General features: G+C 60.5%; 1 protein-coding gene across 1 annotated transcript in view; it reads right to left on the reverse strand.

Moving 5' to 3' along the window:
* SYT7 (synaptotagmin VII) overlaps positions 1-10,721 on the reverse strand; it is a 100,057-nt gene that overhangs the window by 75,944 nt on the left and 13,392 nt on the right. The window contains exon 2 of the mRNA XM_014544542.1: positions 8-185. Within this exon, the coding sequence (XP_014400028.1) occupies positions 8-185 (178 nt within the window). The remainder of the gene's footprint in view (positions 1-7; positions 186-10,721) is intronic.

Consider the following 10,721-nt stretch of genomic DNA (forward strand, 5'->3'; position numbering starts at 1 on the left):
GTGCGACCCGGTCCCGGTGACAGCGGCTTTGAAGCAACGCAGGGCCGCGGTGCCGGCCACCTGCTCCGAGGTGCCCTTTGATTCCGCTCCAAGAGGCGTTGAAATCCCGTCCAGGTTTTCCACTTGGTGGCGGCTCCAGGGCGTCAGCTCGGGACTCCACACCAAGCAGGTCCCGGGAAGACAGGCTGGTGTGTGCGAAAACCAGGAGTGGAGTTTTTTTTTTGCCGGGCTGAGCCTGGATCCGCTCCTCTTAGTCCCCCAAGCTTGCACACAGATGGAACGGAAAAGTCTAGAATCGCCACCCTTGGTGGGGGACTGAGCCCAATGACAGTCCCCGCTTACCCCAGTCCCTCAAAAGAAGAAAACAGACCCTGCAGCCTGTGCTCCTCCCTCTCCTGCACAGCGCCCCACTCCCCCCACCCCCTTTTCTTGACCTTGCTTTCCTGGGTAGGAAAGTAATCCCTCTTTGACCTTCCAACCCTGGGGCTCTCTTGGCCCGCTCTGCCCCTCTGTCAGCTCAGCTCAGTCCAAATCAGGGGAACCCTAGTTCCTCTTTCTCCGCAGAATTGGTGTTGGATTCTGTGGTAGAGAAGAGGGGGGCCCTTCTCCCAAGCGTTTGAAGGGCCTGGAGCCAAACCATTGGTGGTTTCAGGTATGGAGACCTCCTGCACACACCCACACACCTGTTCACCACCACCACCACCACCACCACCACCCCACACACATGCACACAACACACCTCCACACGGGAGAAACAGACACGGGAGTGTCACACAGCACAGCAGCGCCCCTCCCCCCAATAGAAGGGGATCGGCAGGAAGGCGCAATCCTGGGCCCCGCAGCAGCCTGCTCCCCCCTCCACTGAGAATGCAGTTCACAGACAGCCAGGCTTCCCGGAGCCAAGGTGTCCTACTCCCACCCTGAGAATCCACTTAACCGATTTTATACTGCACAGCGCACACCCAGCTCACCTCCATCTTCCCACGGCCCAGCAGGCAGCCAGCACCCACAGGGACAAACCTTTGTCTCAAGTCTCCCCCAACACACACACACACACACACACACACACACACGCCCCTCCACCCACAGCTCTTCCGGCTGAGGAACAGACGAGGAAATCCCCCAAGCACCCCTCTGTGAAGATTGCTTCCTCGGAAACAGGTTTCCTTGGATGGAATGTTCTAATTAAACATGGAAGGAAAACCGGCATTTGTAGGTTCTAGCCCACAATTCCTCAGTGGCCATAAATCTCAGCCCCCGTCCCCTGGTTCAGGGCCATTACATTTCCTAAACCCACAGGCAGCCAGGAATCCAGGAGCCGTCCACGCACCCCTTTCTGGCAAACCTCAGCCAAGCCAACAGCCTGGGCCTCGGGGCTCAGGCTGGTTGCCGGGCTCTCCCCCAGCTGCTGCTCATTGTCCTGGCAAAGAGCAAATAGTGCCCCTCTTACCCCCTTGCCACCCGTCCCTTCCCCCCACCATCTCCCCACCAATGGGCACCACACAGAAAGGTCCCCTGTTCAGGAACCTGCCCACCCATCAAACCGAGAGTCCAGAGAGGGGGGAGCCGAATTCACCGCTGCCGCTCAACAGATCTCTGTAAGCATCTAGAATCACGGAGTTTCTCCGAGGTGGTGAGGGAGTGGGCATCTGAGAGGTGACCCAGGGCACCCCGCGAGTGGCAGAGGGGAAGGAACTGACTCAGAGAGCTGAAGGCCCCCCCCCTCCCCGCGAGCTGACTGCCCAGGGAGGGGCAAGAGCGCCAGGAGTAGAACCCTCAGTCCTGACCCCCAGCCTTTGCCAACAGCACGGTTGAGATGTTGAGACTCAGGAGGAGACCCGTGGCTGCTCCCATCGGAGAGCTTACAGCCTGTTCCTTACAAACGTAAACCCCCCACCTCGTTCATCCCCAGCAGCCACCAGACAACCGTGGTTCCGGAACGTCAGAGCTGGAGTGTCCATCAGACGTACCAGATACACCCCATGAGACTGTGCTGTGAAACGGAGGCCCTGGGGCACGGCCTGCCTGTCTCACCGACACCCGAAAAGTTTGAAGACACCCTCTCCCGGGGCCTCGGTCACTTTGTCTAGAGCAGTGGTTCTCAACCTTCCTCATGCCGCGACCCTTTAATACAGTTCCTCATGATGTGGTGACCCCCCCAACCATAAAATTATTTTCGTTGCTACTTCATAACTGTAATTTTGCTACTGTAAACAATATGTAATTATACATGTGTTTTCCGATGGTCTTAGGCGACCCCTGTGAAAGGGTCGTTCGACCCCCAAAGGGGTCTCGACCCACAGGTTGAGAACTGCTGGTCTAGAGGTTGCAGTCATTGGGAAGAGGAAAGAACACAGGTTTGTGCAGTTCTGTGATTCACAGCTGTGTGACCCCGGGCGGGCGACTTGACCCCTCTGGGCCTCTGTTTTCTCATCCATACAAATGGGAATAATATCAGCACCATTTCCTTCCACTATGATCAAGATGAAGCGAGGTGACAGTTAAAGCACAGAGCACAGGACGTATTGCCGGATATTGAATGCCATCATTGTTGTTTCACCTTAAGCGAGATGCCACATGCTCCGCGTTTCCCTGTTTTGCCTGCCCAGGAAGTTCTTCCGGATGTCTAACCTCTGAACCGTCCTGCTGCATTGGAAGGCGACTCTCTCCTGCGGGAGCACCAACGGGCACCGTGAGCGCCTGCCCGCTGAGCACTCGTGGAGGACTGGGCACAGGCAGGAAACGAAGCCGGACTGAGCAGGTCCCCCGAGAAGGGAGAGCAGAGGGTGTGACTCACCCCTGCCCTGCCCGCAGGGCCAGTCCCTGGCAGGCGAGGGCCAGGGCCTTTGGTGCTCGGCCTCCCCCCTCCTGTCCCCCGCCCCTCATTCTGTGACGCTCTGGCCTCATGTCCTAGGTCCCCTGACGCGTTGGGCCGTGCTGGCAGCCACTGCGCCCTGTGGCCCCTCAGGCCTGTTTCCAATCTGGCGCTGCCATCAGGGCCCAGGTGTCCTGGGTCGGCTTCAGGAGAGACGTTCTGTCCCCCAGGAGCAGCTGCCAGGCCCGCACGCTCCTCGCCAGGGCCCTTGAGGCCACCTGCTCTGTTGCTAGGCCACGGCTGGGAGGCAGGGCTCCTGGCTCCCGTCTGGCCTCTCCCTGTCACGGTCTCCATGCTGCTGTCCGCACGGCTTCGTCCCACAGCTCCCTGGCCCACCCCCGCGGCCGTGGCTGAATTATTCACACAAGTGCTGAGGCAGCTGTTTGTGCAGCTCACGGGACAGAACAAACACACCTCTCTCCTTGCCACCATCCGTGTGGCAAGAGCCGCAGGCTGGGCATTTGCCTGACCCGGGAGGGACGGGCTCAGAGACCAGCCGAGGCCACGATGTGCCAGGCCGGGAGCGAGGACCTGCTCTGCCACCTGTCCCTGCGGCTACCCCGTCCCCAGTCTTCCCTGTCCTCCCCGGCAGAGGGCAAGAGTCTGGAGAAGGTAAAAACATCTAATTCACCGACGTCGCCTCCCCAGAGAGGACGTGACCGCAAACTCCTAGCAGCCGCTGCCACCATCTCTGTGCCCACCTCGTCACAATGGCGACCGGATCAATGCTTGCTCGCCAATGACATCTCCTCTCCAGATCCAGTGGCCGCTGAACCTCGAGGCCCACCCAGGGTCCTCACAGGCCACACTCTGCCTGCCCTGCTGTGGAGGCCGATGCTAAAGCCGCAGGTCCGGCCCGCAGCATCCGGGAAGGAATCCTGGACTTGAACACTGGTCCTGCTCTGCCACTAGCTGGCTGTTTGGCCTTGACTGGTTCCTTGATGTCTCTGGGCCTCTGTTTTCTCATCTAAAATAGGGCTAAAGCCCGGCTGGTGTGGCTCAGTGACTGAGCATCAACCTATGAACCAGGAGGTCACGGTTCAATTCCCGGTCAGGGCACATGCCTGGGTTGCAGGCTCGATCCCCAGTGGGGGGCGTGCAGGAGGCAGCCGGTCCATGATTCTCTCATCATTGATGTTTCTATCTCTCTCTCTCCTTCTCCCTTCCCTTCTGAAATAAATAAAAAAATGTATATTTTTTAAAAAATAAAATGGGGCTAAATAATTGCACCACATAGGCCCGTGAGAATACACTGGGGAGAAGGCTAGGCGAAGGCTGAGGGTCTTTTCTGACTCCTTGGGGTGGACCCCAGGCTCTGAGCACCTGCCCAAGCTGACCTTCCATAGCCCTGGGTCCCCATTCCTCGTCCTCAGGTCAGGTTGCAGGGCCAGAAGCATTCTCTTCCCAAAACACGTTCCCCAACCCCAGTCACCCCAGCTTTCTCCCTGTAACAACTCCCCAGCCAGATTCTGGCTCCGAGGCTCTCTGCATGGCCACCCTGACACCCCCATGTGCTTTGGCTCAGCCCCTCACACCCTTTGCACCCCAAAAGATAAAATCTGGTCCCCCTTCTCCTGGCCAGCCCTGCGTGGGGCGGCCCCAGCCTCAGTCAGAACCTTGGCCTCGGGCCTCTGTTGAGACACCCCCTTGGTGCACTGTGGAAGCACCTGGGCTTGTCAATTACGAGCTGGGTGACCTGGGACAAATGGCTCAGTCCCTCAGACGACCAGTCTGCACCATAAGAATGTCGGTGTTTAATGTTTTTTCTTTTTAAAATATATTTTTATTGATTTCAGAGAGGAAGGGAGAGGGAGAGAGAGATAGAAACATCAATGATGAGAGAGAATCATTGATCGGCTGCCTCCTGCACGCCCCCCACTGGGGATCGAGCCGGCAACCCAGGCATGTGCCCTTGACCGGAATCGAACCTGGGACCCTTTAGTCCGCAGGCGATGCTCTATCCACTGAGCCAAACCAGCGAGGGCTCGGTGTTTAATCTTGATTTGGCTTTGGACCCCTTTGGGAATCTAATGAACCCGGTGGACCTCTCCTCCCTAGAAAAATGTATATCCAAATATAGACACAGCATTCTGGCCATAATTGGGCGGGGAGTCTTACAGGCTCCGGATAAAATCCCCTGACCCAGTCGAGCCCAGTTCTCTGCTCTCCTCACCCTCCACACCTTGATGCTTCTGCCCTGGGGCAGGGGTAGGGGGTGGGGGGGGAGGGGGGCTTGTGGTCTATCCCCACAGTCCTCCCTCCGGCCTCCAGGGCCCTTCCCCCAGCACGCCCCGGCCGCCGCCCCGCAGTCCCCGTGGTTGGACCAGCTCGCTGGCAGCTCAGACCAGCTCAGTCCCCCTCGGAGCCCATTGAACCAGCGTTACCTGCCTTTCAAGGTATTTAAAGGTTCTTTGACCAAATGCTTTTTGATCCTCCGCTGATGGGAACCAAGCCGAGCCCTTCCACCAGCAGCCCCTCTCCCGCCGGATTAGTGGCGAGGAGCTCTTTTGATATCGCAGAAACCTTCTGTGCATTGTTCAAAGCCCTGGCTCCTGCGGCCACATTTCCCGAAGCCCCACACGGCCAGCTCCAGCGGCCACTGCCCGCCTCCAGCCGTGGCCTAGTTAATGGGGCCTCCTAGCGCTAGAAGGCTCCGCCTGCGGCGGCGGGACCCCAGGCCTGAGCCCGCGGGTGGAGGCTGCTGCAGTCAGGCCCAGTCCCGCCAGGGGGCCCCCACCTGGTCCGGGTAGGATGGGGTCTGAGTGAGTGTCCCCTGACTCTGGCACCCCTCTTCTTCCTGCCCAACTGGGGCTGCACAGACGGGCGTGCGGCCCACGGTCCATTCACCTGCTTCCAGCGCCCGGCAAATGAGACCCTTCGCCTGAGGCTGAGAGGACACAGAGGCTTCGAGCACACCCGGGTGCAGGCCTCGGTGGCTGAAGCACCCCTTAACTCACGACCTTCACCCACTCTGCCAGCCCCATCACAGCCGGTGCCACTCCCCAAGGGCTGGCAGAAGGCCTGGGTCTGGGGTGGGGGGCAGCTGCACAGTCCATGGGGGTTGGGGGTCAGGGATGGGGGATAAGGCATTGGGCTCAGGGCCACCACAGCCCCGTGATGGGCCCCCGGTGCCTCCGTCCTTCTTGCCAACGTGGACCTACCCACCCAGAGCGCAGTCGCCAGTGGGGTCGGGCTGGGGCGGGAATGCGGGTGCACAGAGGGGTCGTCTGGGAGACCGTGCCCACGGGAGCTGGTGAATACGGTGTGGAAAGAGGATTGGTCCACCTCCACGCCCGCCACACAGAAGCACGTACTGGTGCCTCTGGCTATGGGTATGACCTGCCCCAAAAGGAGCCCCAACCCTGGGACCGAGGCCCCATCCCTGCGCCCCAGCTGGGGTTGAAGACCGCAGGGGGGGTCCCCTTTCTCAGCAGGTGGAGGGCTATCGGCGCTGAGAGAGCTGTGACTGCCAGTGCCACACGCCTGGCTCTGTGCTCGGAGGACCACAGGAGGGGCCCTGGCACTCGGGGGCAGGGGGAGTTTAGGTCACCAGCCCCCCCCTCGCTCAGGGCTCTGGGGCTGTTGGACTCTTGGCCCAGCCAGACCCGGCGCCAGCATCCAACCCGCCCCTGTAATAACCGTAATGGCAGCAGCCACACTTTATGGAGCTCTGAGGGCTGGCCCGGCCCAAGTGCCAAGCGCACAACACGCATTATCTCGCTAATAGTCGCAGCCGCCGCGGAAGAAGTTCGGCTGTGCTCCCCGGGGAAGGCGAGGCGAGGCGAGGAGGCTGTGGATCCGAGGTCACACAGCGAGAGGGGCAGCTGGGCGTCCCACCAGCGCTGGCCGGGCCTCGAGCCCAAGCGCTCAACCACTGGGCGTTGCTGCCTTTTAACTGGGAACTTTCCTGAAGGTGGGAGGGCTCCAGGGCCGGCTCTTCAGCCCTGTTTACCCGGTGTCTGGACGTGGGGGCACAGCCGAGGCGGGCAGCACTGGGAAAGAGGGAGGAGAGAGGGGACCGCCCCCTTCCTCCTGCACCCCCTCTCTTCCTGCTCCCGCCCCTCGCCAGCTGTGGGCTCTCCCCAAGGCTCTGTGCTTCGCCACTACCTCCTTCCTCACCCCACACTCCCTCCTGCATGAGCTCATCCACTCCCACAGCCTCGCTTTTGCTTCAGCCCGACTCCTGGCTCTGTCCCTGGGGCCCCGACCTCCCGCCCAGGCCGGCATCTGCCTTCGTAATGCAGCATCTCCACGCGGGTGGGGTGAACTCATTCCATTCCCGGGAGGCAGCCACCCCCCTGGGACCTCACCAGGCCTGTGAAGGGCCCATTACTCTCCCAAGCCCAGATCAGTTCCCCAAGCCTCCCGCTGCTCTCCTCCCACATCCAACCAGTTTCCAGACCCTTCAGGCCCGTCCTCGGTGGGGCCTCTCACAGCCTCATCACAAACTGGTCAGCTGCCTCCCTGAGTCGGACACCCACAGCCTTCTCACCTCTGCCTCGGCAACTGTCCTGGCCAGGCGGCTGCTTGCTCCATTCCAGTCCAGTGCCCTCTCTCACTGTGACTTCCTGGTGACCTGACCATGCTGCTCCCAGCAACACGCCCCCAGGCCTTCGGTGGCTCCCCATGGCTCCCGTGGAGCCGGATGTGAGAAACGTTGCATGACACCGAGTCCTTCCTGGTATGAGGACCCTGCCCCTCCTCGTCGTCTTGCCCAGTGCCCTTCCTTCAGCTCAAAACGGCTCCTGAGTTTCTGCCATGTGTTCCCACCCTTCAAAGCCCATTCAAAAGCCACTGCCTCCAGGGAGCCCTCCCTGATTCTCCCAGGTGAGCGTGAGCTCTCCTGCTCTGTGAGCCCGCAGTACTTCTTCAGCACGTGCTGCTGGGATTGTCTACTTCAGGAGTATTTGTAGGCCTCTCCAATCCTGCTCCCTGCCCACTCCCTCACCCATGCAATGGATCAGAAGCTCTTTAACGTCAAGAATCGTCCATTACTACCCATCTAAGTCTTCGTTCGTTTTCTAATTGACCATTCAGCAGACACAGAATCCTTACTCTGGGCCCCTCCTCACAGTGGGACAGGTGCGCTATGGTGGGTGGGGGGATGCTCAGGGCACATTCAGGGGGTGAGTCCGCCCTGGGCAAGCCTTTCTCCCGGTTCCTGAATGCCCCGCCCTGGCCTAGGCCCTGTGGGGGAATGCCAGCTTGGGTAAGACCAGGCCCCGCCCTCCGGGGTTGTGGCCACACAGAACAGTATGTGTACCGGTGCCGTCTGAACAAAATGCCTGAAACCACGGAAGACAGCAAGGACTCTGGCCTTGGAGAAATCCAGAAGCTTCCAACCGCCCAGTCCTCACAGCAGCGGGAGCCGCTTTCCTTCTTGCGGACATGAGTTGGGTGGAGAGGAAAGGGCACGTGCCAGAGACGGAGGAGAGAAGGGGTGCCGTGGAGGCAGGACAGTGACGGAGCATTGGCACAGCATTGGCACGAGGCGGCCTGCTCCCCACCCACCGCGGGGTCTGGGGTGTGGACGAGCTCACGGATGCGCAGGCCGCTTGACTCTCAGGAAGAAAGGATATATATGCTGCCCGGCTGGCGTGGCTCAGTGGCTGAGCATCGACCTAGGAACCAGGAGGTCACAGTTCAATTCCCGGTCAGGACACAGGCCCGGGTTGCTGGCTCAATCCCCAGTGGGGGACGTGCAGGAGGCAGCAGATCAAAGATTCTCTCTCATCATTGATGTTTCTATCTCTCTCTCTCTCCCCTTTCCTCTTAGAAATCAATAAAAAATATATTTTTAAAAAGGACATATATGCTATTATTAGTCTCCCATCGGACCAGTAAGCCCTTCTTTCCAGAGCCTGTCTCCCCCTGGATTCTCTCTTGGGCCTCAGTTTCCCCGTCTGCAATATGAGGGTGTGGGATGAGCTGGTCCGGGCGTCTCTGGCTCTTCAGGGGAGATGCTCCGTGGGGCCCGCTGCCCTCTCCTGCCCCCACGCCCCGGGCTGCGCTCAGGAGTCCCCGTGATGTCACACGGCCACTCCCTGTCCTGTTTGTCCTCTGGTCAAACAAGGCCATGCAGAAGGTGAGGCGTGTGTGGACTTTTCGGCCGGCAGTTTCCCCGTAAATTCTTGGGCACAGACTTCCGGCCCCTCCCTCCTACCCCAGGTCCAAGGCCTGGGCTCCCCTGGGAAGTCCCACCCTCCTCTGAGTCACAGGGGGCTTCTCCCTTTGTGGCCAGAAGTGTTGGGGCACAAGATGCCCCTGAAAGGGGGTGGAGGCTGTAGGGGCCAAGAACGAAGCTTCTCCCACAAGCCCCCTCCCCCTCTGGCGTGTGCTCCCCACCCATTCCCTGCGCCTGGCTAGCGTGCCAGCCCTGCCCTGTCACTCAGACACATCCTGGCTGTGTCCCCCCCTCTTTCCCTTGCCCTCACCTCGAGTTGGTGCAAAGGCCTGGCCATGCCCCTGCTCCTGTTCTCTCTCCAATCCTCAGCCTCCCCTGCCCCATGCACTGCCCCAGCCAGGTCCTGGCTTCTCCCCGGCTCCCTCCCTGTGCCCCTGCGCCCGGTGGCTCCCCTTCCCTCCACGGTCCTGTGGGCACCAAAGCAGGTGTGACCACGTGGCTTTTCAGCTCAGAGCCTGTCCATGGGCCCCACTGCTTCTGGGGAGAAACCCACTTCCTGTCTGACAATCAGGCCCCTTCCTGACCTAACCAGAGAGGCAAAGGGCTCTTACGGGGAGAAAGGACTGGCTAAAGGACAGCGTGGGGGCACATTTCAGAGAGGGAGGGGCGAGTGCCAACATGGGGAGATTGGCAGGAGCCCGGAGTGGGTGCCCAGGGGGTGTCAGGCACACCTACTATGTGCCAGGCAGTCTGCTCGTGCTGCACGTACAGCAGGGACCACACGAAGACCCCCCCCCCCCCCCCCCGCACTGTGGGAGCCGTCAGGGAGCAGGGGGAGCCATCAGCAACAGCAGCGAGTGTCCAGTGCGCTGGCCGGTGGTGAGTGTGGTGGAGGGTGGAGGGGAGGGAGGAGAAGTGTTTTCTGGAACGCTGGGGACGGGCAACATGAAGGCAGGCTGGTCTGGGTTGGCCTCACTGGGAAGGTGACATCTGAGCAAAAATGAGAGGAAGGGGTTTGGCCCTGCAGCTGCCTGGGTTCCGGGGCACCAGGGACAGTGGAGGCTGGAGGAACAGCAAGGGGGCTTGTGGGGCTGGAGCAGAGGGAGGGAGGGAGAGAGGGGGGGTAGCAGAGGAAGCCAGGAGAGGCAGGGGAGGCGAGGAGTCGCTGGGAGAAGTCTGGGAGCTGGGAGGCCTCTGGCGGGCTCTGTGAGGAGGAGGACACGAGCTGGCTGCCGGATGGTGAAAGGATCCCGCTGGCTGTCGAGGGAGCAGGAGCAGTTGGGGGCTGCTGCAATAACCCAGGCAGGAGAGGGGGCGGCTCGGCCGGGAGACGCAGTGGGGGTGGGGTGGGAGCGGCTGGATCGGGGGTCTGTTTTGAAGGGTTTCTGATGGACTGGAAGTGGGCTGTGAGGAAAAGGGAGGCGGCGACATCGCCTCCAAGCTTTTGGCCGGAGCGATGGACGGAGGCTGGCCAGGGACCGCGTGGGACGTTCGAGTCAGAGCAGCATTTCTCTATCTTTTTTTCATTATCTCCCGCCCCCAAGGACACGTTCTAGAATTTTCCCTCCAATCACTCCCCCAAGAACTTTAATGCCGCCGTGATAATGTGTGCATGCTGGTGCACTCTGGCCCTTCGGAGAGTCACAAACCGTTGCAATATCTAAGAATTGCTGTTTCCTCCCCAAGATCCCATCTTCACCCCTTGGGGGAGAGGGCGCTCTG

Source organism: Myotis brandtii, unplaced genomic scaffold, assembly GCF_000412655.1.
Source record: "Myotis brandtii unplaced genomic scaffold, ASM41265v1 scaffold369, whole genome shotgun sequence".
In the NCBI taxonomy this organism is placed as follows: Eukaryota; Metazoa; Chordata; class Mammalia; order Chiroptera; family Vespertilionidae; genus Myotis; species Myotis brandtii.